Here is a 26,893-nt window from a genome sequence, read left to right on the forward strand (position 1 = left end):
AAATACTCCTAAGATAACAGTCAATAGGAACATGTTATTTTAAAAATTCAATATATGGCCAGGCATGGTGGCTCATACCTGTAATCCTAGCACTCTGGGAGGCTGAGGTGAGTGGATCGCTCAAGGTCAGGAGTTTGAAACCAGTCTGATCAGTCGACATTTTTTCAGGAAAAAAAAAAAAAGAAACCAGCCTGAGCAAGAGCAAGACCCTGTCTCTACTAAAAATAGAAAGAAATTAATTGGCCAACTAAAAATATATAGAAAAAATTAGCCAGGTATGGTGGCGCATGCCTGTAGTCCCAGCTACTTGGGAGGCTGAGGCAGGAGGATTGCTTGAGCCCAGGAGTTTGAGGTTGCTGTGAGCTAGGCTGATGCCACAGCACTCTAGCCCGGGCAACAGAGTGAGACTCTGTCTCAAAATAAATAAATAAATAAAATAAAACAAAATAAAATAAAAATTCAATATATGTACCATTTTGTCAAAAAAAAAAAACACCTCTTTTCAGTGTATATATATATATATATATACATACATACATATATACACACACACACATACATACCAGTTAGTTGTCCTTGCTCTTAGGCAAAGATATAATCTCCTTCAATTTGGTATTATAAATACAAATTTTATTTTTTAAACTTTTGTTATTCAAGTAGAAAAAGCTGTTTTTTAACCACTGTTACACAAAAGACAGAAAGATAGGCAATCCATCTTTTAGACAATAATCTTCTCTTCCTCCAACAGTGTCATCTTCTTTGACAGTCCAGGTAATTCCTTGTAAATAAGGCTTTTAATAAATTACAAATATGTAATAGGTCCATCTTCTTCCTAACTACTTAATGCACTGTTGCACAGCAACAAATTTTTTTTCCTGCTTCTTTTTTGATGGAAGTCTGAGAGTCTGAAATCTGCATTGGCTTGGCTGAGCTTGGGAATTTTTTTGGTACCAGGGGTGCAAATATCCATTGTAGAAATCAGTAGCTGTTAGTGTTTTCTTAAGCATCACTGATCGAACACCAATCCAGCCATCCTTAAGGGCAAAAGACAAATAGTGAACAGGAAGTGATGGCAAAACTGAAAAACGAAGTAAATTTTAGTTTATAAAAATTTTTACATGGAAACAAATAAATAAACCAATAAACCTTCACTAAATGCCTAACTGTAAATAACACTGTACTAAGTAACATATACAATTCCTTGACTCCAAAAGTTCATTACCAAGGAGAGATAACAATGCACAGACCTGTATAATCCTATTTAAACATAAAGGGAGCAGAGTAAAAAAGTATGTTAGATTTGCTTTACAGTTTTCAGAGTATGTCCATATATCTTACTGTGACTGGTCATTAAAACATAACAGATCTAAAAGGCAGGCAGATCCAATATCATGCCCAGTTTAGTTTAGTTTCCAGGCGGGACTTAAACTCCTGGGCTCCTCTTGCCTCAGCCTGCTGAGAGGACTACAGGTGGGTGACATCGCACCCAGCTATCATCCTCAGCTTAGAAGAGGAAACTGATGCCCACAGAAGGTGGGTTATTTTGTCCGAGGGAACACAACTGATAAGACTCAAATTCACATGTTCCGACAATCCCAGCTTCTTTCTAAGAGAGCAAGCTGCAGACATGCAATCCATGTACAACCAGACCCAGACAAGGACGGCAAGACATATGGACCCAACACTGTTCCAGAATAAACTGGCGAGAGATGAAGAAAGGATGATGAAGGAAAATCCTGTATTTACAGTCTGTGTAGGTCAGATCAATCTATCACACATTTTAAACAATGCTTCTAGAGCATGAAGCATCTCACCTAAACACCACATGACAGAAAATACCCAGGCAATGGAAGGAAAGTAGAACACTTCTCAGAACACACCATGGTCTTATAAAACAATACTAGTTCCAAAGTCATTTTAAATAGTTCAGAAATCTCTTAAATACTGTTGAGCAGTAAAAGAAAGTAGGATACATGCCCTGCAGGAGTTCAGCCAGATACTTCAATATGACTATTTTTATGTCACCAAGCACAGGAGCTTGTTAATTAAATCAGATTACTGAAAATACGTTTAAGTTTTCTTTTAAGAAAGCGCTCGAGTTACTGAATCTTCTTTCACTGATTAATAGTAATGCCTTGGAAAAACTTCATCACTTTAAAAAATTACACTAAAGATTACACTATTTCTTCAGAAAATTAAACTGCCTATTGGCCCAATCTGATGGACAGGAAGTTAAGTGAAGTAAACTAAAAACAATAAATTATAAACTCAGTAAAACAAGTATGATAATTTGAAACTAAAGGAAAATGTACCTTGCAATAAACCAGCAGGATCTGTGACTGCTTGTGGTATATTACTGATCCTGGAATAACAGCATGTCTTGTTAACATTGGATCTGAAGAATGGAGGAAAAAAAAAAGATATGAGAGAGAAATAAATTATAAATCTTTATGGTACTTCTCAAAAACCCCAAAAGCAGTACTAATACTGGGAGGCAGGCCGGGCACGGTGGCTCACGTCTGTAATCCTAGCACTCTGGGAGGCTGAGGCGGGTGGATCGCTCGAGGTCAGGAGTTCAAAACCAGCCTGAGCAAGAGCAAGAACCTGTCTCTACTATAAATAGAAAGAAATTAATTGGCCAACTAATATACATAGAAAAAATTAGCCGGGCATGGTGGTGCATGCCCGCAGTCCCAGCTACTAGGGACGCTGAGGCAGCAGGATTGCTTGAGCCCAGGAGTTTGAGGTTGCTGTGAGCTAGTCTGATGCCACAGCACTCACTCTGGCCTGGGCAACAAAGTGAGACCCTGTCCCAAAAAAAAAAAAAAAAATACTGGGAGGCAGTACTAATATTGGAGAGGACACATCTTGCTGATGCCCTGACTTTGTAATCCAAAACTTATGATGAAGCCATAGTGCTCTGTGTACATCACCAACCCAAAGGAAAGCTTTCCACATACGTAAGAAGCTACAATTCCTTTACCTAGTCTTCCAGTGATCACCTAAAATGCGGAATCTAGACATTTTGTGTTATTCTTTTGTGGAAGTAACTACTAACCAGTGGAGAGATACACAGGATGCTTAGGATTTAAGCGGGCCCTTTCATCCCTGCCCAAACAAATCCTAATTTCTAGGTTCCTAGGAAACTCCAGCTACCTCTAGACTAGGTCAGCTCCCTCTGGGGTCACATTCCTTCTGTCTACCACATTGGGAAGTCACTGATGAGCCTCAGAGTGGACCTGTGGCATGAGCCTCAGAGTGGACCTGTGGCATGAAATGCTATCAGCTGGCCTAGATTCTCACTGAGCTCTCGGATATTTCCATTATGATATTCACCAGAATAAAATTAACCAAGTCATTTTATACTCCCCAAAAATCTTAAAGTAGGACATCACAGAGCTTAAAATGGGATAAGAACACTGCTCTGCCTACTTCCCAGGTTCTTGTAATGATTAAATGAGAAAATACATGTGAATGGACACTGCAAAGAGTAAGTCAATAAGTGAAAGTAAAGTATTATCATTATTGAGCTGAAACAATCTCAAAGAATCCTTATTTTTAGTAAATGGGACCTATGGTAAAACAGACACATTTTCAAATAGACTATAGTGAAAGAAAACATCTTCCAAGTCAGTATTCAAAAGTTCGTACCAGCAAGGACTGGGCTGTTAACTTCAACCAAATCCAGAAGTTTAATGGTATTCTCCATCCAGAGCGTCTGCAATGGAATCTGCAAATAACATTAAAGAAGGCATGATAAAGGAACATGTCCAACCCAGAAACCCTTTTCAACTACAATTTTGTGTTAATCTGGTCAGATTTTTCTCCTAATTAGAGGAATTGGGAACTCAGTCACTAAATTTTATGGAACAGAACATAAACATGACCCTTTATATCAGTCTTTCCAGGATTTATAAGATCTTAAACATTAGAGCATTTGTTTTAAAAAAATTTTAGAAAGTGATAGTATTTTGCATTCCCATCCCAGAGGTAACCACTGTCAATAGTTTTATGTATTTCCCTGTATTTTTTTCTACAAATATTATTATAAAAATCTAGAACATATTGTTTTACAAGGAACTTTTGTTACTTAACCATAAGCCAGGGACAACTTTTTATCAGTACACACCTACTTCACTCTGTATCTGCTGCACAGCATCAAAAATATAATAATTTATGCAACTAATATCTTTATGATGGATATTCCAGTTATTTTCAATTTCTTGCTATTATATCATTATAAAATATGGTAATAAACAGCTTTGTTGATATATCTTTGAGCACTTATATATTTCTGGAAAGTAGTTTTGGGTTTTTTTTAAGTGGAATGCCTGAGATAAACAGCATCATTTTATTATTAACCTGCCTTGATTAGTGAGAAAAAATGATAATTTACTGCTGTTTTTGTTTTGTTTTGTTTTGAAGACAGAGTCTCACTCTGTTGCCTGGGTTAGAGTGCCATGGTGTCAGCCTAGCTCTCAGCAACTTCAAACTCCTGAGCAAGTGATCTTCCTGTCTCAGCTTCCTGAGTAGCTGGTATTTACAGGCGCTCACCACTATGCCTAGCTAATATTTTTCTATTTTTAGTAGAGACAGGTCTAACTCTTGCTCAGACTGATCTTGAACTTCTGAGCTCAAGCAATCCTCCCGCCTTGGCCTCCTAGAGTGCTAGGATTACAGGTGTGAGCCACTGCCTATTGCTGTTTATTATTAGCAAGGCTGAGGAGCTTTCCATGTATTTACTTGGAAATACATGTATTTACTTCCATGTATTTATTTTTCTGTCAACTGCCTATTTCTGCCCTTTGCCCATATTTTTAAAAACTGGGATGTTCATCTTATTAATTTGCAAATTTTTTTTCCTATATTTAGGAAATCAGCCTTTTAACTCTTGTGTTATGAATATTCTCTCCACTATGTTGACTTTTAATCTTGGGGACAGTCATTTTTTTCATGCATATTTAATTTTTATAGAGTTAATATTTATCAGTTTTTTTTCTCATGACTTCAGTGGTTTATTATTTATATATATATTTTTTTGAGACAGAGTCTTGCTTTGTTGCCCAGGCTAGAGTGAGTGCCGTGGCATCAGCCTAGCTCACAGAAACCTCAAACTCCTGGGTTCAAGCAATCCTCCTGCCTCAGCCTGCCAAGTAGCTGGGACTACAGGCATGCACCACCATGCCCGGATAATTTTTTTCTACATATATTAGTTGGCCAATTAATTTCTTTCTATTTATAGTAGAGACAGGATCTCCCTCTTGCTCAGGCTGGTTTCGAACTCCTGACCTCGAGCAATCCGCCCGCCTCGGCCTCCCAGAGTGCTAGGATTACAGGCGTGAGCCACCACGCCAGGCCTACATATAAATCCTTCATCCATCTAGATTTTATTTTTTAAAATTGTGGTAAAAAACACATAACACAAAATCTAGCCTATTAGCAAATTCCAGTGTATAGGATTGTTAACTATATACACAGTTGTACAGCAGTTATTTTGATTTTGAAAGGTAGGACTTGAGGGTCCCCCCTCCAATGGTTAGCCAGTTGTCCCAATGCTATTGATGGGATAATTCATCTCCCCCCTCCCCCCAATGTGAAATGCCACTTTTATCACATGACACATTTCCAATATACTTAAGATCTTAGAACTTGATTTAAACAGGTTAATCAAAATTAACACAGGCTGGGCATGGTGGCTCACGCCTGTAATACTAGTGCTCTGGGAGGCCGAGACAGGAAGATCGTTTGAGCTCAGGAGTTCAAGACCAGCCTGAGCAAGGGTGAGACCCCATCTCCACTAAAGAAAGAGAAATTAGCTGGACAACTAAAAAATATATAGAAAAAATTAGCCGGGCATTGTGGCACATGCCTATAGTCCCAGCTACTTGGGAGGCTGAGGCAGGAGGATCGCTTGAGCCCAGGAGTTTGAGGTTGCTGTGAGCTAGACTGATGCCATGGCACTAGCCCAGGCAACAGGGTGAGACTCTGCCTCAAAAAAAAAAAAAAAAAAAAAAAAAAAAAACACTAGGAAATAAGTTCTTTCAAATTTATGAATTAAATACATTTATTTGCAAACTATAGCTCATTCTTCCATTTCACAGATGGAGAAAGTAAGGCTCAGAACAATGCAGCTATTTTCCCAAGGCTGGACACAGCTAGTTAGTGGTAGGGCCAGGGTCAGATTCTGTTTTCTGATTCTCAGCTCAGTACTCTTTTTATGTTATCCTTTAAAAAGGAAATTTAACTTTCAGAAGAGTTAGGCTGTTGTAATAATTTGAACATTAAATCAAAGAATTAAATAAATTTGAAGTTATAGGTACTCATAACCTTATATATGTCGTATTTTGGGACAATAGCCTCTTTCATATCTTGCAGGCTCATTTTTATTTCACCTGCTGTCTTAAGTTATGAAACAATTTTCATGTGTGTAATTTTTTTCTTTCAAAGAATTCAAAATATTTTTGAAACATGCTACTGACTAAAAGAGATTCATATTTACTGAGAGTAATAAACATGCGGGGTATATGCTCAGAATATACAATTCTTGTTCTTAGGGAGGAAAACTCACCTATCATAGCATTACAGAATGGAAAGAGATGGTAAGAATATAATCATTTCAGTGTCAACTATCATTACTGTTAAAATCATATGTTTGCATAGATTTAGATTCATATAGTTTATTTCCTTTGATCTTGACAGTTGTGTACATGGTCATTAACCCCATTTTAGAGGTAAAAAAAGCAGAAGCTCAGAGAAGGTAAGGGCCTTGCTTTCGTTTAGTAAAGGACAGCTCTAGGAATCGAACCTCACCTTCTGGCTCCAAGATAAGTATTTGGTCTTTTATAGCACAAAGCTTTTCTCCATAGAGGAAAGGTTCGAATTGCAGAAGGTAAGGATCATTGCGTAGGAAGTCAGAGATGCTAAGAGATTTCAATCTACTGGCCTAAAATGCATCTCAGGAATTTGTCTACTTGGTATCTCCGTATGGATATCTTCTAAGTATCTCAAACTTAACATGGCCAAAACAGAACTATTTATTTCTCTCCCCGAATTTGTTCCTCCCTAGATATCCTCATCTCAATTAAATGGTACCACTATTGACCCAGTTACTCAAGCCAAAAATGTATGAATGATCCTAATTTCTCTTTCCTTAGTTGCCCATATTCCATCAGCAAATCCCGTTGACTCCTCCTCCAAAGTACAGCTTGGATGTCTACTTCTATTTGTTTTTTAGAGACAAGATCTTGCCATGTTGCCCAGGCTAGCCTTGAACTCCTGAACTCAAGTGATCCTCCCACCTCAGCCTCCTGAGTAGCTGGGACTACAGGCTTGTGCTACCATGTCCCATGTGGATGGCCACTTCTTTCCATTCGCTATTATCATTGCCCAAATTGCCATCATCTATCACCTGGGCTACAGTTCCAGCTTCTTGACTGACCGCCAGTCCATTCTCCACCAGCAGCCAGAGTGACCTTTTAAGAACATATACACCTAATCCCATTACTTCCCGCTCAAGCCCTCCAATGACTTCCCACTACACATCAATCCTATTCAATCTTGCCTCTGACCTCATCTTATGCTACTCTCCACCTTGCTGGCTATGCTCCAGCCACAGCATCCTCATTTCTGTCCCTCAAACATATCCAGCTCTTTTCTACCTTGGGTCTTTTGTTTTTGATGGTTTTATTAAGATACAATTCACATAATAAAATTCACCCTTTTACAGTGTACAATTCAGTGGTTCTTAGTAGATTCACAGAGTTGTTCAACAAATACCAATATCCTATTGTATGGATATATCACATTTTATTTATCCATTATCAGTTGATGGACATTTGGGTCGTTCTACTCTTTGGCTGTTCTCAATAACGCTGATATGAACACGTGGGTACAAATTTTTGTGTGAACATGTTTTTCAATTCTCTTGAGTATAAACCTAGGAGTGGAAATGCTGAGCCATATGGTAACTCTGTTTAACTTTGTGAGGAGCTGCCAAACTGTATTCCACAGTGGTTGTACCATTTTACATTCTTATCAGCAATATATGAGGGTTTCAAATTTCTCCACATCCTTGTCAATACTATTTTTTTTTTAAATTATAGCCATTCTAGCAAACGTAAAGTGGTGTCTCATTATGGTTCTGATTTGCATATCCCTAAACACTAATGAAGTTAATCATCTTTTCATGTGCTTATTGGCCACTTGTAGATATTCTTGAGAGAAATGTCTACTCATATTCTTTGGCCATTTTCCAATTGGGTTATTTGTCTTTTTACCATAGAGATGTAAAAGTTCTTTATATATTCTGGGTACTATACCCTTATCAAATATATGATTTGCAAATGTTTTCTCCCATTTTTTTTACTTTCTTGATAATGTCCCTTGAAGTACCACAGTTTTTAATTTTGATGAAGTCCAATTTCTGTTGTTGTTGTTTTTGAGATAGAGTCTCACTCTGTTGCCTGGGCTAGAATGCCGGGGCATCAGCCTACCTCACAGCAACCTCAAACTCCTGGGCTCAAGCAATCCTTCTGTCTCAGCCTCCCAAATAGCTGGGACTACAGGCATATGTCACCATGCCTGGCTAATTTTTTCTATAGATTTTTAGTTGTCTAGCTAATTTCTTTCTATTTTGGTAAAGACAGGGTCTCACTCTTGCTCAGGCTGGTCTTGAACTCCTGACCTTGAGCAATACTCCCACCACGGCCTCCCAGAGTGCTAGTATTACAGGCATGAGCCACGACGCCCGGCCCAATTTCTCTATTTTTAGTTTGGTTGCTTATGCTTTATGAAATCATATCTATGAAACCACTGCCTAATTCAATGTCATGAATATTTACACCTATGTTTTCTTCTGAGAGTTTTATTTAGCTCTTAGTCTCTGATCCATTTTAAGTTAATTTTGTATATAATGTAAGGTAAGGGTCCAAATTCATTCTTTTGATTGTGGACATCCAGTTGGATATGCCAGCCCCATTTGTTGAAAAGACTATTCTTTCTCCATTGAATTGTCTTGACTCTCTTGTCAAAGAATTAATTGACCATATATGCATGAGTTTATTTTTAGACTCTTAATTATACTGTACTGTGATACAGCTAGTACTACACTATTTTGATTACTGTAGCTTTGCACTAAGTTTTGAAATTGGAATGTGAGCGTCTTCCAATTTTGTAATTTTTCAAGTTTGTTTTGGCTTTTCTGGGCCCCTTGCAATTCTATATGAATTTTAGGGGCAGCTTGTCAATTTCTGCAAAGCCAACTAGGATTTTTATAGGAATTGTGTTGAATCTGTAGATCAGTTTGGGGAGTAGAGACATCTTAACAATAGTAAATTCATCTAATCAATGAACACAAATGGAGGTCTTTCCATTTACTTGGGTATTCTTTTACTGTTTATTAGCTCTGACAGTTCTTTGGGGACTTTTTTTATATAAGATCATGTCATCTGCAGATAGAGATGGTTTTACTTCTTCCTTTCAGATTAGGTTGTCTTCTGTTTCTTTTTTCTTGCCTAAGTGCCTAGGCAGAACAAAGTTAAATAGAAGTGATGAGAGCAGACATCTTTGTCTTGTTCCTGATCTTAGAGGGAAAGCTTTCAGTCTTTCATTAAATAGGATGTTAGCTGTAGGTTTTTCATAGATGCTCTTTAACAGGATGAGGAAGTGTCCTTCTATTCCTAGTTTACTAAGGCTTTCTTAATGTGTTGAATTTTATAAAATGCATTTTTTTACAATTATTGAGACAATGATGTGGCTTTTGTCTTTTATTCTATTAATATGTATATTACATTGAATGATTTTCCGATGTTGAACCAACCCTGCATTCCTGGGATAAATCCCATTTGGTCATGGTGTATAATCCATTTTTATATGTTGTTAAATTCACTTTGCTAATTCTGTTGAGGACTTTTACATCTATATTCATAGGGGATATTAATCTATAGCTTTCTTTTCTTTTCTTTCTTTTTTTGAAACAGAGTCTTGCTTTGTTGCCCAGGCTAGAGTAAGTGCCGTGGCATCAGCCTAGCTCACAGCAACGTCAAACTCCTGGGCTCAAGCGATCCTACTGCCTCAGCCTCCTGAGTAGCTGGGACTACAGGCATGCACCACCATGCCCGGCTAAGTTTTTCTATTATTAGTTGGCCAATTAATTTCTTTCTATTTATAGTAGAGATGGGGTCTCGCTCTTGCTCAGGCTGGTTTCGAACTCCTGACCTCAAATCTGCCCGCCTCGGCCTCCCAGAGTGCTAGGATTACAGGTGTGAGCCACCGCACCCTGCCTATAGCTTTCTTTTCTTTGTCTGGTTAGTCCACCTTGGGTTTTATACTAGCTGGTCCCTCTGCCTGAAATGGTCTTTCGTTGACTTGGCATGGCTGGTTCCTGTCTTTCAGACCTCAGTTTATTATTTTTATTATTTTTTTATTTTTGAGACAGAGTCTCGTTTTGTCGCCCAGGCTAGAGTGAGTACCGTGGCATCAGCCTCGCTCATAGCAACCTCAATCTCCTGGGCTCAAGCAATCCTGCTGCCTCAGCTTCCTAAGTAGCTGGGACTATAGGCATGCGCCACCAGGCCCAGCTAATTTTTTCTATATGTATTAGTTGCCCAATTAATTTCTTTCTATTTATAGTAGAGACGGGGTCTCACTCTTGCTCAGGCTGGTTTCGAACTCCTGACCTCAAGCAATCCGCCCACCTCGGCCTTCCAGAGTGCTAGGATTACAGGCGTGAGCTACCGTGCCCGGCCTAGACCTCAGTTTAAATGTCAGTTCAGAGAGGCCTTCCCCATCCAACCAACCTAAAGTAACCTCCAGTTATTCCATCACATGATCCTATTTTAGTTTTTATCATGGAATTTATCACACTATTTGGTATTTTTCTTACTGATTTGCTTATTTGTTGTCTGTCCTTCCACACCACCTGTATCTCTAGTACCTAGCACACCACTTGACACATAACAGGCCTTCAATAAATATTTTGTTTAATGAATGAATGAATAATAGCAGCTGTCATTTAATGAGTACCTATTCTGTACCAGATACGGTAAAATAAAAAAGCTTTATATATATTAGCCCTAATTTTCTGATGAACAAACTAAAGCTCAGAGGTGAAATAACTTTCCCAAATCTACAAAGTTAGGAAGTAGCAGAAACAAGATGGAACCAGCTCTATCTGGCTCTAAAGTCCATGTTCCCAGATGCCATTCTGTTGCAGCACAAAAAGTATAGGATTTGTATAGAAGTTAGACCGATTTTATTCAAAATCTGACTCTCTCATTAACTAGCAATATGACCTTGATCAACATTAAATAATTCACTATCTATTTTAAGCCTCTCTTCAACTTTAAAATGGCATGCTATAGATATCTAGTTGTAGTTCCCCATTTTACTCATCATTAATAACAGAGGTGGTCCATTAAAAACTACACATTTGGTAGGCCCAGAGTTCAAATAACAGAAGTGGCTATCAAAATGAAGGAAAAAATCCCACAAATTTGTCAAGGAACTGAGAATTTAACTCAGATATTTTAATAAGCTATTATTATATTACAACTTCATTTTGTGTACCATATGTAGAAATCAATGATTTAAGAATCTGAAATTATAAAAATTTGACCAGAGACAGAAAGATATGCTGGAAAAAGCACTGGATTAGGAGTTAGAAGATTTAGGTTCATTATTTAGTGACTGGGTACCCCTAAGTTAGTCATCTCATTTTCATTCCCCTCACCTATGAACTGAGATAATAAAACTTGGTTATGGGAAACTACAAAACACATATATTTGAAAGTGCTTTGTGAATTCTAAGGCCTCTATAAAAACTTAAAGTTTAAAGAATATTTTAAAAATAAATTTCAGGTTTCCTAGGTTTAGTTTGAGATCCCTTCCTAAATAAAAATATTCAGAAAGCAAATTACACACAAAAATACCAATTAGGTAAAACTGCAACCTAACTTCCCAACTTACTATATCTCCAATGGCACGATAAAGTCTGAATATTTGCTCTGAAGTTTGTTCCTCCCATTTTATACAGCTGGTAGCAGCAGAAATCTTAGGAGCTACAAGATAAAGCCAAGAGCAAAAATGAATGTCAGGTTTACTGTCCATGAATTGATAACTATTAATGCTGAATAACAGATACAAAAGAATTCATTATAATTGTCTCTCAACTTTTCTTTTTTTTTTTTTTTTTTTGAGACAGAGTCTCGCTTTGTTGCCCAGGCTAGAGTGAGTGCCGTGGCGTCAGCCTAGCTCACAGCAACCTCAAACTCCTGGGCTCGAGTGATCCTTCTGCCTCAGCCTCCCGGGTAGCTGGGACTACAGGCATGCGCCACCATGCCCGGCTAATTTTTTTTATATATATATCAGTTGGCCAATTAATTTCTTTCTATTTATAGTAGAGACGGGGTCTCGCTCTTGCTCAGGCTGGTTTTCGAACTCCTGACCTTGAGCAATCCGCCCGCCTCGGCCTCCCAAGAGCTAGGATTACAGGCGTGAGCCACAGCGCCCGGCCTCAACTTTTCTATATGTTCATAAATACTAAAAGCAAACATGAGTGAGCTTCTTTATAACCTGGGAGTAGAAAATGCCCTTCTAACTATGACTCAAAGTCCAGAAGCAATTAAAGATGAATAAAGGAGACACTACAAAAAAATAAACTTTTCTTTTTTTTAGAGACAAGGTTTTGCTGTTTCCTGGTTGGAGTGCAATGGTGCAATCATAGCTCACTGCAGTCTCAAACTCCTGGGCTCAACTGATCCTCCTGCCTCAGCCTCCCGAGTAGCTGGGACCATAGGTGCACACCACCATGCCTGGCTAATTTTTTTTTTTTTTTAGAAACAGAGTCTCTTTATGTCACCCAGGTTAGTCTTGAACTCCTGGCCTCAAGCAATCCTCCCACCTCAGCCTCCCAAAGTGCTGGGATTATAGGCATGAGCCATTGCCTGGCCAAAAATAAACATTTTTTATATGCCATTAAGTTAAATCAAAAAACAAATAACAAACTGAAAGAATTTGCAATTAATATCTTAGAGGACTAATTTCTCTACTATATAAAGTACTTCTAAAATCTAAGAAGAAAAAGAACTGATTAAAAAATGTGCAAAAGATATGACATTTCCCAGAAAAAGAAATACAAATACCGTGTTTCCGCAAAAATAAGACAGGGTCTTATATTTATTTTTCCTCAAGAAGACACCCTAGGGCTTATTTTCAGGGGATGTGTTATTTTCCCCTCAAAGCCTCAGCTTGTAGCACACACAGGATGGACAGGACCTGACAGGGGGAGCCAATCTTGTTGGTGGGGCTGCCCGCACCTTTCCAGTCACCTCTGGGATAGTAGCTGTCACGATGGGGCAGATGAGAAGGGCTGCTAGTCTTCTTTGCCGCTCCATGATGAAATGCATGGGTTGTGCAGATACGCTGCATAGCTACGCCCATCACTAGGTCTTATTTTCGGGGTAGGGCTTATATTGTGCAAATGGTTAGAAATCCTGCTAGGGCTTATTTTATGGGTAGGTCTTATTTTCTCGGAAACACGGTAGTCCTTAAATATAGGAACAGATTGTCAACATCACTCACATGAATAATGTGCATTAAAACTACTCCAAGATACAATTTCTTTTTTTACTTTTTTTTTTTTTTTTTTTTGAGACAGAGTCTCACTCTGTTGCCTGGGCTAGAGTGCCATGGCATCAGCCTAACTCACAGCAGCCTCAAACTCCTGGGATCAAGTGATCCTCCTGCCTCAGCCTCCTTGAGTAGCTGGGACTATAGGCATGTGCCACCATGCCCAGGTAATTTTTTCTATATATTTTTAGTTGGCCAATTAATTTCTTTCTATTTAGAGTAGAGACAGGGTCTCTCTCTTGCTCAGGCTGGTTTTGAACTCCTGACCTTGAGCAATCCGCCCGCCTTGGCCTCCCAGAGTGCTAGGATTACAGGCGTGAGCCACTGTGCCTGGCCCAAGATACAATTTCTTATATGTTATATTAGGAAATAATATGTGCTTAAAGTTATTCATAGCAGTATTATTTGAAATAGCAAAAGAATGGAAACAACCAAAATGCCCAGCAATAAGGGATCTGTTGAATAAATTATGATATATCCATACAGTTAAAACTAGGCCACCATAAAAAAGAAAGAGGAAAATCTCTTCTCACTAATAGGAAGTGGTCTCCAAGATATACTGCTAAGTGAAAAAAGAACAGTGTAGAAGAGTGCATATTTTATGCCACCTTTGTGAAAGAAAAAAAGGAAAAATAACAATACGTGTGTGTTTGTTTATTTTGGCAAAATAACTGGAAGGCTAAATCAGAAGCTAATAAAAATAGTTAGCTATAGAGGGAAGAATATAGGATTGGAGGAGATAGGGATAGCAGAAGGACTTCTCTGAGTATACCTTTAAAATTATTTTAACTTTTGAACCATGTAAATATTTTATGTATTAAAAAAATAAAATTTAAGTATTACAGCTCTTTTTAGAATTTATCTAGCAGGTTTTCCAGTCAACACTGGAAGACCACCCCCTCCCGGAAAAAAAAATAAAATAAAATTTAATCTTAAAGGAAAATATAGCAACCCCTAAGATCAAAACCAAACTGAAACAAATAAACCTAACTATGTATCAAACTAGATAACAAAACTACATGAAAAAAAATTATCTCCAGTAAATTCTGAACATAGTAATCTGACTATATACCTTTAGTAGGATATATTCTAAAAGGAAAAAAAGAACTGGAAAGAAATCTTAAATCTTATTCGATAGTTCTACTATTAGCAGTATAATAATATTTATTATAATATTGAAACTATTTTATGTGTAATGAATAGGTTAATATTCATTTTAAAAAGATAGGTAATATAAGAGAAAATATAGGCCGGGCGCTGTGGCTCACGCCTGTAATCCTAGCACTCTGGGAGGCCGAGGCGGGCGGATTGCTCGAGGTCAGGAGTTCGAAACCAGCCTGAGCAAGAGCGAGACCCCGTCTCTACTATAAATAGAAAGAAATTAATTGGCCAACTAATATATATAAAAAATTAGCCGGGCATGGTGGCGAATGCCTGTAGTCCCAGCTACTTGGGAGGCTGAGGCAGGAGGATTGCTTGAGCCAGGAGTTTGAGGTTGCTGTGAGCTAGGCTGAAGCCACGGCACTCACTCTAGCCTGGGCAACAAAGCGAGACTCTGTCTCAAAAAAAAAAAAAAAGAGAAAATATAAAGAAAACTCCCTAATGTTAAATTTGAATCATAAACAATATAAGGTGAATATTTTTTAAAATGTAATTTCTAGTTTTGTCCACTGACATCCTATTTTTGGACATTGTTGTACCAGATGGTCTCTAAATATCAACCCCACTAAAATGAACAAGGGCTCCCTGGAGAAATGGCTGATTCCAACACAGTCCAGAGAATTTACAAGGTGAACCTCGTGCATACAGCAGTAGAAAACAAGGAAGCACTCAAAACCAGCAGGGAGTGGGGAGTGTCAAAAGGATACAGGAACCCCCAACTTTATGGGGTTCTCACTGGACAAACTTGGGAAATTTGAGCAGCACAAAGTATTAGGACTATAATATACTGTAAAACACAATAAATGAAAATCTATGAGCCAAATGATATTAAAAATAATTTATTTGCCACCATAATTAAAGGTGATTATAGTACCAAGTCATTACTCTAAAAACTGACAATTAAAGAGAATTAAGCCTTTATCCCCATTTTAGGATAAACTAAAATTCATTTCCAATTAATGAAGAAAAACTCTTCTTTCCAGAACAATACCAACTATTAAATGTAAAAGGAACTGAAAAATCACCATTTTATAATCCCTAACGAAATAATTCATTCAAGGAAGGAATAACAATCTGTGCTAAAACCATTATGTGAAAGGTTGTTAGGGAAGAGGATAATTTGCACAGTGCCTAAGTATCATCCCACAGATTACCTGCTAATTGCAAAAAGGAAAACATATCTTTACACTGGAAAGATCTGGTGGTCACTATCTCAACCAAGTGACCAAACATGGCTTCACTAGCTTTGGTGCAACCTATAGCCTGGCTAACTGAAGTGAGACCTATGACTGGAGGGGACAAAAGTAAGACTTGTTTGAGTATATCCTGCTCAATAGTTTCAAATTTTGAGTCAAGTATGTTTTACATATTCAAAAAATAAAATTATAAAAAAAAGAACCCCTAAAATTAAAAACAAATGGTAAGAAATGTCACCGAAACACAGTATCATCTATGAAATACTCTTCCTAAAAACTTTTAGCCCGAATCTAGTCAAACCTTTAGAACTTCTAATTTATAGGAAATATAAGAGATAGAAAACACATTGAACAACACTGAAAGGAAACAAACAAATCAGGTAACTGGCCTGGTCTCTTAAAAAAGTCAACGACATAGAAGGGAAAAATAGCAGAGACTAAAATAGACTAAACAGACTAAAGAGATATATATATATATTTTTTTTTTTTTGAGACAGAGTCTCGCTTTGTTGTCCAGGCTAGAGTGAGTGCCGTGGCGTCAGCCTAGCTCACAGCAACCTCAAACTCCTGGGCTTGAGTGATCCTTCTGCCTCAGCCTCCCGAGTAGCTGGGACTACAGGCATGCGCCACCATGCCCGGCTAATTTTTTATATATATATCAGTTGGCCAATTAATTTCTTTCTATTTATAGTAGAGACGGGGTCTCGCTCTTGCTCAGGCTGGTTTTGAACTCCTGACCTTGAGCAATCCGCCCGCCTCGGCCTCCCAAGAGCTAGGATTACAGGCGTGAGCCACAGCGCCCGGCCACTAAAGAGATATAATAACTAAGTACAACTGGATCCTAGTTTGAAAAATACAACAGCTATAAAATATATTTTTAGACAATTAAGAACATTTAAATATGGACTGGATATTGGATGCTATTAAGGAATTGTTCATTTTTCTTAGTAAATGCATGCTAAAGTTCTTAGAGATGAAAGGTCATGATTCATTCTTCCAAATAAGTAAAATTTAAAATATATATACTAAATAAACACATAGAAAGAAAATATGGCCAAACATTAGTAACTGTTGACATTGGGGGTAAACCAATGTTCATTATACTAGTCTTTCAATTTATCTGTTTAATACTTTCAAAATAAGAAGTTGGGGGGAAAAAAAGTCCAATCCTTCATAAGGCTACATGCTAAGAGGGGGAACAAGAGCTTACCAAACATTCTTTGAAAAAGGACATACAGTGGACACTCAATCTTTAGTTAAAATTAAGGGAAAAGTACAGTGAAGAAGTCAGAGTACTCAGATGGCATCATAACAAACAAAATTTTGGGGAAGTTGTGAGAGGCTCTGCAGGCTTCACTCACCATATGTCACCCCCTCTGTTGGCTGCTGCCTTCCATTGTTCAGATTTTCAGGCAAATTTTTCAAAACTGAAATGAGCTATAGAAAAAAAAGAGACAGTGATATATTCAAGAGGAACAGAAGAACAAAAGCAGAAACATTACAACCATGAAATGACCTAAAACTTTAAAAGAGGTGTGTAGCAAGGTAAGGTAGCAAACTGGCTTAAGCTGTGAGGACATATGTCCACTCGGTGGTCTCTCAGTAGAGATTCTACTCTCTGCAGAGTACGGGTTGTTGATTCACTTCCAGAGAATGCTGAGCTTTGCCTGGCTGTGCAAGCTTTTAGCATCAGGACAGCCTGTGCTCAGCTATCCACTCTCACCTCCCAGGCAGGAAAGCAGTGGAGTCATACACTCTGAGTTCAAATCCCAGTTCCACCACCTGCTAGCTGTTTCACTGTGGAAAAATTATTTGTCTGTGGCCTTCAAGGTTGTCATTATCTGTGAAACGACTGACAGCTACAACTACCTCAAAGGTTTGGTGGGAGGATTAAAAAAAAATCCACTGAGTATCTAGAAGAGTCTGGTACATAAGCCAATGCTGGCAGCCACTATTATGAGATCATTTCAGAGGTGAGTGCCTAAAATAGAAAATACCATAAATATAGTTGGGAAAAAATTTCCTCTGTATAAAATTGACTAGTTCATATGAAAAACATGAATTTAGTCATTAAACATTTATCTAACTTCTCCTGCATACAGATTCAATGAGCTCAACGAGCTATACAAAGCCACAGAGAGGAAAGATCATCTATAGGTAGGGTGATCAGCAAAATTCCAGTGCATACATTAATAGATGCAAATAATGGGAACCCAGGCACAGAAGTGGGAGGAAAGCTAAGAGTCACTTTGGAAGTTGCTGTTAGTTCAGTGTGACAGAAGTACTAGGTATATATATGAGAGTAAAGAGAGTGAAATTAGGAAGAATAGTCTAAAGGCCTCACTGTGAAATGTAGTGTACCATATAAGATCACTTGTTTTATTTGAAAGACTTTATTAAGTACGCACTCTGTATAAATCCTCAAAGATCTATATGAGATCAGAAATGCCAGAAATTTTTAGAAAGCCAGAGATAGAAACCCCCTTTTTTTACAGAAGCTTAAAATTACATATCATAAAATTGTTCTTTTCATCATAATCACTTAGGAATTCTACTAAATCAATCAAAAGCAGTAGGATATTGGAGAAGTATACCATGTTAGCACCCAGTCTTGACAACACTGCTTCTAATTCCTTTGCGGTGCTCTTGGGTGGCACAGGAATGGTTTCTTGTTTGAGAACTGGGCCTATGTCAAATCTAGCAAAAAATCAAAACCAAACAGTAACATGATTACTATTTTTTAAGATCAATGTTTGTCTACATACCAAAAAGATAATTTATTGCTGGTACTAATTTGGCTGCTAGCCATTAGCAAGGGAGATATATCAGTTTGAAATGGGAAAGGAGGCCAGCCCCATCTACATAGCAAGACCCTGTCTCTTAAAAAAAAAAAAGTATACAGTTGCATATCAGGAATTTCACTGCAATAACAAATAATTATAACATTAGTAATAAATAGTATGAAAAATCTCTATTGGCATATAAAAAGCAGAAGGCAAAGAGCTTATTTTCCAATGAAGCACTATTGGGAAATTTATAATTATTTCTTTCTATATTCTTCTTCAAAGGATAAGAGTTTTGCCTGGATTATCATCATTGGTGATTACAAATAAATGCAAGTATATTTGCATTCCCACAAGTCTTAACATTTTATATCAAGCTCTGTAAACACTGGCTATGGGCTTTTTTTTTTTTGAGACAGAGTCTTCCTCAGTTGCCCGGGCTAGAGTGAGTGCCGTGGCGTCAGCCTAGCTCAAAGCAACCTCAAACTCCTGGACTCAAGCAATCCTACTGGCTCAGCCTCCCTAGTAGCTGGGACTACAGGCATGCGCCACCATACTCGGCTAATTTATATATATTTTAGTTGCCCAGCTAATTTCCTTCTATTTTTACTAGAGACAGGGTCTTGCTCTTGCTCAGGCTGGTCTGGAACTCCTGAGCTCAATCTGCCTGCCTCAGCCTCCCAGAGTGCTAGGATTATAGGAGTGAGCCACCATGCCCAGCAGGCCATGGGCTTTCATTAGAAATATGCTTTAGGTGGGGTGTGGTGGCTCACACCTGTAATCCTAGCACTCTGGGAGGCCAAGGCGGGCGGATTGCTTGAGGTCAGCAGTTCCAAACTAGCCAGAGCAAGAGCGAGAACCCGTCTCTACTATAAATAGAAAGAAATTAATTGGCCAACTAATATATATAGAAAAAAAAAAATTAGCCGGGCATGGTGGCACATGCCTGTAGTCCCAACTACTCGGGAGGCTGAGGCAGGAGGATTGCCTGAGCCCAGAAGTTTGAGGTTACCATCAGCTAGGCTGATGCCACGGCACTCTAGCCTGGGCAACAAAGCGAGACTCTTGTCTCAAAAAAAAAAAACCAAGGCCGGGCGTGGTGGCTCACGCCTGTAATCCTAGCACTTTGGGAGGCTGAGGCAGGCGGATTGCTCAAGGTCAGGAGTTCGAAACCAGCCTGAGCGAGACCCCGTCTCTACCAAAAATAGAAATAAATTAATTGACCAACTAAAAATATATATACAAAAAATCAGCCGGGCATGGTGGTGCATGCCTGTAGTCCCAGCTACTCGGGAGGCTGAGGCAGTAGGATAGCTGAGCCCCGGAGATTGAGGTTGCTGTGAGCCAGGCTGACGCCACGGCACTCACTCTAGCCTGGGCAACAAAGCAACAAAGTGAGACTCTGTCTCAAAAAAAAAAACAAAAAAAAAGAAAAAACCCAGAAATATGCTTTATTTATTTAAAACTTTTAACTTTGTCCTTCTGTTAATTCTATTTCTAACCTATGAGCTTTGATAAAGTATTTATTATGAAAAATTACAAACATTCACAAAAACAGAGTGAATAGTCCAATGAACCATTGTATACATGTCACCCAGATTTTAGAATTATCAAAGTTTTGGCTGGGTGTGGTGGCTCACGCCTGTAATCCTAGCACTCTGGGAGGCCCAGGTGGGCAGATCGCTCAAGGTCAGAAGTTCGAAACCAGCCTGAGCAAGAGTGAGACCCTGTCTCTACTAAAAATAGAAACAAATTAATTGACCAACTAAAAAGATATAGAAAAAGTTATCCAGAAATGGTGGCACATGCCTGTAGTCCCAGCTACTCGGGAGGCTGAGGCAGTAGGATGACTTGAGCCCAGGAGTTTGAGGTTGTTATGAGCTAGGCTGATGCCATGACAGTCTACCCCTGGCAACAGAGGGAGACTCTTGTCTCAAAAAAAAACAAAGTAAAGATGTAGAATTATCAAAGTTTTGTTATTCTTGTTTCATCTACTCCCTCCCTTTTTTCCTGAAGTTAAAGCAAATCCCAGATACCATGTTGTTCTTGTGCATCTGTGAATTATTCTTTTCTATACGGAAATTAGTTGGTAATAGACAGAGGCTTAATAAACCCCTCAAGTAATTTTAAATACTTGTTTCTAGATTGTGGGTATGATAGAAAAAAAATAAATGTTTAAGACAATTATATTATACATTGATATACAATATATTCTTACTTTAGGTTCCAAAAGTTTTTTGACCATAGCTTAGGAACCAAGGCCAAGATTCAAAACGACTAACATACAAAAATCCATATCTTATTTATATTTATATTTATAATGTCTTTTATGGAAATCTAGGTGCCAATAATATAATTTATTTCAATTAACAAGTTAAAAATTTCATAGGGACTTTAAAGAGAATGCATAAATACCAAAAGACATATGATTCATGTTAAAAACCAGAAAAGGCGGAAAGAATATAAAAGCAAAGGAAGCACTCTGGAGTCACAGAAATTAGTGAGCACCATCCATGTATCTTCCCCGCCCCCAAAACAGACTGATATCAACATTTAAAATCACAAAAATCTGAGGCAAGGAAAATCTGTTCTACCTTTTAGGTCTAATTTGCATAATTGTTACTCCAGTAACCACGTCTCCATGGAGCACTGTGTGGATTATAGGGGCTGGACCACGCCACCTCGGAAGGCAACTGGGATGGACATTCAATATGCCACTGAATTAGAAAATGCATAAATTAGTATGGCAGCAGGCTTTTCCATTTAGTTCCTAGTACCTAAACTATTATGTTACTTTTCATCATTAAACTTGCCCAGAAATTGTGACACTTAAATCTAGTCACTTAAAAGGAAGTTGTCAAATGTAAATTCATAAGAAACCAATGAAATGTAATTAAAAACAGAGACAGAACAACTATTAATTATTCCAAAGATATACTATAACAGGTCATGATGTTTAGGAGTTTTTAAGTATTAATAAAAATGTATTTATTATTATATGAGAACCACTCAAACCTCTATTATACATCTCATAAACAGTTTGAATTATATTTATAGTTCTCACATAATTACCCTCACTTAGTTTACATACAGAATACCTAAAATAAGCCTACTGAATCCCTATCAAACAGTCACCTTTCCTGTTTCTCCCAATATACCCTATCATCCACTGATGAGAAATTTAAATATTTGACTCATCTGTAAAGTATTTAAATATATATTTAAATGAGGGTGGATGAAAGCTCATAGAGGGTGATAAGGAGTTAAATCCATTTTGACAATTCATGCCACAAATAAAACATTCTTAAAAATACTAAAGAAAACATAATTAGAGTTCAAATTATTACATTTAAGATACCAGGTCCAGGCCGGGCGCTATGGCTCACGCCTGTAATCCTAGCTCTTGGGAGGCCGAGGCGGGCGGATTGCTCAAGGTCAGGAGTTCAAAACCAGCCTGAGCAAGAGCGAGACCCCGTCTCTACTATAAATAGAAAGAAATTAATTGGCCAACTGATATATATACAAAAAATTAGCCGGGCATGGTGGCGCATGCCTGTAGTCCCAGCTACCCGGGAGGCTGAGGCAGAAGGATCACTCAAGCCCAGGAGTTTGAGGTTGCTGTGAGCTAGGCTGACGCCACGGCACTCACTCTAGCCTGGGCAACAAAGCGAGACTCTGTCTCAAAAAAAAAAAAAAAAAAAAAAAAAAAAAGATACCAGGTCCATCAGTAAAGACCAAGGTTTCTATATTATATTTCCTTATAGATAAAACTTACTAGGGAAATTTAAGAATAAGAGCCTCACTCAAAAGACGGCCAAATGAAGCCACTACTCCAACATCAAATTCTCCAGATCCCACATCTGGCCACTCGTACACGGGGAGCTGACACTGCACAGCATATTGCTTCACTGACAGTCCTTTTGGTGATGGGGAAGGCACTGTGACCACCTCCAATCTGTCGATTAACTCTTCTTCTTTGTTTTCCCTAAGTTAACAACATTGGAAAAAAAAATGTGTCAGGGTTAGGGTGATTAACTCAAAGCTAAACTACTTCACACATCACTAAGGTATTTTTATGGTTAAACTTGTAAAGCATTTAGGGCTAAATGATTAAAACTAGCAAGAGACTTTTTTTTAAATTTAATTTTAGTTATTTTAACACATTGACTGCCACACTAGAAAAAATTTTTTTCCTTGGGGCCACAGTGTTTTATTATAAAAATAGAATAAAATCTTCAAAACCAAAAAGGATCCTAATTTAATGAAAAATTTGTTATTTTTTATTGTTTTCTGTGGTGTGTGAGTTATATGGAACTTGAAAAAGTTCTCGTGGCTCCCAAGGTGAGGAGACATGTGAGTAACATATGCTTCAGGAGGCCCTGGGCTCAAAACTAGCATGAGTTAAATACAACTCACATGGCAGTTAATGTGTTAAATTTAAAGAGCCACATGTAGCTCATGGCTACTGTTTGGACAGCATCATTCTAGAGATGCCCTGCGTATACAGAAACATATACAGTAAAGATATTTTACACAATTGGGATATTACCACATACTGTTCTGCATTTTGTTTTTTTCCTCTTAACAATGATGTATGTACTATTATGTGAGTCCTTTTAAAAAATGGGTTAAATATACATATGCTTGTATATGCACTTAACATTTCTAGAAGAAACTGAAGACAGTGGCTGTCTCTGGGCAGAAGAACTGGGAAACAGATGGAAGGAAATGACTTTTCACTGTATATTCTCTGAATCTGCAGAATTTTGTAACATAACCGTGTGTCATTCAAACAACACTTTTTAAAAAAACAAACAAAAATATATACCATGGGCATCGTTCCATGGGACTACATGTAGCACTGCCTCATTCTTTTTATCTGCTGCATAGTATCCCAGTGCCCAGGGGCAGTACATTTATTTATTAACAGGTATTGCGTGCATATGTTGAGGAATTTCAAAAAAAGGGAGTATGTACCAGGGCAGTAAAAAGAAAGTATAGGAGTAATGGAGCTGCTAAGTGAAGCATCATCAGAAGAGTCGGGGTACACACAGTGAGAGATGCAAGTGGCAAGATGGGAAATATCAGCATGTGGAGTGAAGGGTGTTTCCTGCCAGGTGTGTGTACAGAAGGGTGTGTGGAGGAAGGAATAAGGTATAGGGGATTGATGGAAGATTCAACATATGAGGGGCTGCTGTGAAATATTTGCAGGGAAGAGGAGATGGAGATGACAAATAATGAATGTGTTGTGGGGGCAGTGCGTCAGGAAAAAACAGAATGGGGAAATAAAAAACCTAAGTTGGGGAAAAGAGGCAGAGGAGTACATAAGGAATTGCCACCACATACCACAGACTTTCAGGGCAGCCTGGATTTCAATCAATTTCTTTCCCCAGTAAACAACACTTGTGAAATTTTATAAATACTAAATGTATACCTAAGAGTTCTGATTTTAAGTTTATTCTTCTGAAAACAGTTCGTTTTTGGATTACGTCCTCATCTCAGCACCCGCAAAACTGGGCCCTGCCTTATACCAGGAGAGCAAGGGGAGCTAAGGAGCGCGACATGGGTGTGCACAAGGGTCATGCGCCTGGTAAGAACACGCTACATGATTGGAGGGTACACGTTAGAAGGGTGGGAGGCTGCAGGAGGGAGCGGAAAGAGGCGAACTTTGAAGTCAGACCCGGTTTTAGTCCCAGCCAGCTCAGCTGATGACCGTGGGCCATCGCATAACCTCTCTGAGCCCTGGCTTCCTCACAAGCAAAACCCGGAGGTGGTGGAACCGGACCCAGGCGATGTAGGTAGGCAAAGCGCCCGGCACCGGCTCGGTGCGGGGCCCCCGGGGCGCTCGGAGAGCCGATAGGCAGGCGCAGTGGAGGGCGCAGGCTGGACGGATGGGCGTCCCAAGGCGGACCGGCGGGTGCGGCGCACCTTCGGAGACGCAGAGATCCGGGCCCACACCGCTCCAGCGCCGCAGCTTTCCGCGACGAGGAGTCCAAAACCCTCGCGGGCGGCGGCATCGGCGCCTTCAGCTGCTGGGCCCCTCAAGCCCCGGCCCCAGTACCTGGCGACATGCAGCGCCCGCAGCGCCTCGCGGGCGAACCGGTCCGTGCCGAAGAAGAGCACCCGCCAGGGCGGCTTCTCGCGGACTCGGGCGTCCCGGTCGTCCTTCCCATCGGCAGACCCGCCGAGCCCGGCCAGCGCTCGCCTCTGGGGGCTCGGCCTTCGGTCCACCGCGCCACCGACCAGCCGGGGCCCCCAGCAGCGCTGCACCAGCACCCTCATCACCGCAGCGGCCGGCGACCCACTTTGCGCAGGCGCGCCGGGACGGAACATGATAGGCGGGGCTCGCAAGCGACTGGGCGGGCCCTGCCTGACTGGAGGGACCTGTCTGTGCTGGGGTCGAAGGTCGAATTTGTAGGTTCCACGTCCCGAGATTTTTGTCTGGTTTATTTGCACTGTTTAGCCAACCACCAAAGAACTCTTTGGGGAACAAATGAAACTTCAATTTATGTAGTGCAGTGTCATCTTCTCAGCTGTTATTACTGAGTACTTGCTATGTGCCACTCTTCGGCTAAGCATTTGATATAAGTTAGTTCAGTTACTCCACACATCAACCATATGAGGTGGATATTACTTCAGCCACATTACTAAAGAGAACCTGAGGCTCAGTGACGCTAAGGGCGTACGTGCGTAAGGTCCACACAGCTAGTAAATGGCAGAGTAGGTTTGGGACTCCTGTCCATGTACTTCTGAGACCTGCAATCCTAACCATTTGGCTTTCGCAGCAATCCTGTGTATTAAGCACCTGAGGAAACTGAGGCTCAGTTACTTGCCTGTAGTCACCTTCCTGAATCGAAGTCTCCATTCTTTCCCCTACCCTGTGGGTTCCCTCACACACAGGGATACCCCAGGGGGGATTCCTAGGGAAAATGGTCGGGGAAGCTTCTCCCCAAAAGGCCTCTGAGGACCATTAGTGCTTAGATCTAAGTTATGAGCTCTAGTTATGAGCTCTGCACATCCCTGCCTCTGTGCCTTTGCTCATGCTGTCCTTCCTAGACTGCCCTCCCACATCTCTTCCTCTCTGAATGGTATCCATTCTTCAATGCCAAGTTCGGACATCTTCCCTGAAGCTTTGAGCTCTTGCCTCCTTGGACTTAAAGTCTTTCTTCGTGTGCCCAGTTAATACCCTGAAGGAATCTCCACTTCTCACATGGTTTGGTATTACTGAGGAAGGTTGTCTAATGTATGCATGGGCATTGATAAATTCACCCCTGCTGCATAGGGAAGAGAGGCAAGGAGAAAGGGATTCGAGTGTTTCTGCTCATCCGATCACATATGAGGTGAGTGAGAGGGACCCCAAATCCTTTATTCCTTTAATCAAGTTCTGTTCCTATTTCCTCTCTTAGGAAAGGCAGAATGTGATTCTAATATTCAAAGAATGGTCTTTTCCCATTCAAAGTGACCTAGAAATACAACCCAAATAGTCATTTGGATTCTCACTTAGATTTGGCTGCTGTCTCAAGTGTGACCCTTTGTATTTGTGTTTATGTTATTTCTTCCCTTGTCGAATTTATGCTCCTTGAGTTAGAGAGACTGCCTTGGGCTATATTTAATTTTCAGCAGCTCAAGTTCCAACAAGTAGCCCTGCCACCTAGAGCTGCCTTGAATCACTCACAGCGTCCTCTGCCAACCACACAGCGGCTGCTCTGTCTGAAAGGCTGGCAGCAATCTGTTTTCTCTCTTCCACCGGGCTGCCTCCTACCACTGACGTCTAACTTTCTTTTTTTTTTTTTTTTTTTTTTTTGAGACAAAGTCTCACTTTGTTGCCCAGGCTAGAGTGAGTGCCATGGCGTCAGCCTAGCTCACAGCAACCTCAATCTCCTGGCTCAAGTGATCCTCCTGCCTCAGCCTCCCAAGTAGCTGGGACTACAGGCATGCACCACCATGCCCGGCTAATTTTTTGTATATATATTTTTTAGTTGGTCAATTAATTTCTTTCTATTTTTAGTAGAGATGGGGTCTTGCTCAGGCTGGTTTCGAACTCCTGACTTCGAGCAATCTGCCCGCCTTGGCCTCCCAGAGTGCTAGGATTACAGGCATGAGCCACCACTCTCGGTCTGACGTCTA

The 26,893-nt window shown here is 39.6% G+C and overlaps 1 protein-coding gene and 1 non-coding gene across 3 annotated transcripts; one reads left to right on the plus strand and one right to left on the minus strand.

The window, feature by feature from the left end:
* Window positions 1-608: 608 nt before the first annotated feature.
* Window positions 609-25,069, minus strand: MTFMT (mitochondrial methionyl-tRNA formyltransferase). Of its 2 annotated transcripts, none has more exons than XM_020286011.2 (9): window positions 24,828-25,069; window positions 22,542-22,751; window positions 21,361-21,483; window positions 18,578-18,680; window positions 17,345-17,420; window positions 11,965-12,056; window positions 3,652-3,730; window positions 2,313-2,395; window positions 609-1,034 (listed from the first exon to the last, which is right to left on the minus strand). In XM_020286011.2, exons 1-9 carry the CDS (start codon window positions 25,046-25,048, stop codon window positions 837-839), a joined length of 1,185 nt encoding a protein of 394 aa, XP_020141600.2. In that variant the 5' UTR covers window positions 25,049-25,069; the 3' UTR covers window positions 609-836. The 2 variants fall into 2 exon arrangements, with proteins under 2 accessions (XP_020141600.2, XP_075860596.1); XM_076004481.1 differs by lacking the exon at window positions 24,828-25,069 and adding an exon at window positions 24,695-24,785.
* On the plus strand, window positions 14,461-14,523 carry LOC142871698 (U7 small nuclear RNA). The gene has a single exon (XR_012919914.1). It is a non-coding gene; the product is annotated as a U7 small nuclear RNA (small nuclear RNA).
* Window positions 25,070-26,893: the final 1,824 nt, after the last annotated feature.

Source organism: Microcebus murinus, chromosome 6 (genome assembly GCF_040939455.1).
Source record: "Microcebus murinus isolate Inina chromosome 6, M.murinus_Inina_mat1.0, whole genome shotgun sequence".
NCBI classification, from domain to species: domain Eukaryota; kingdom Metazoa; phylum Chordata; class Mammalia; order Primates; family Cheirogaleidae; genus Microcebus; species Microcebus murinus.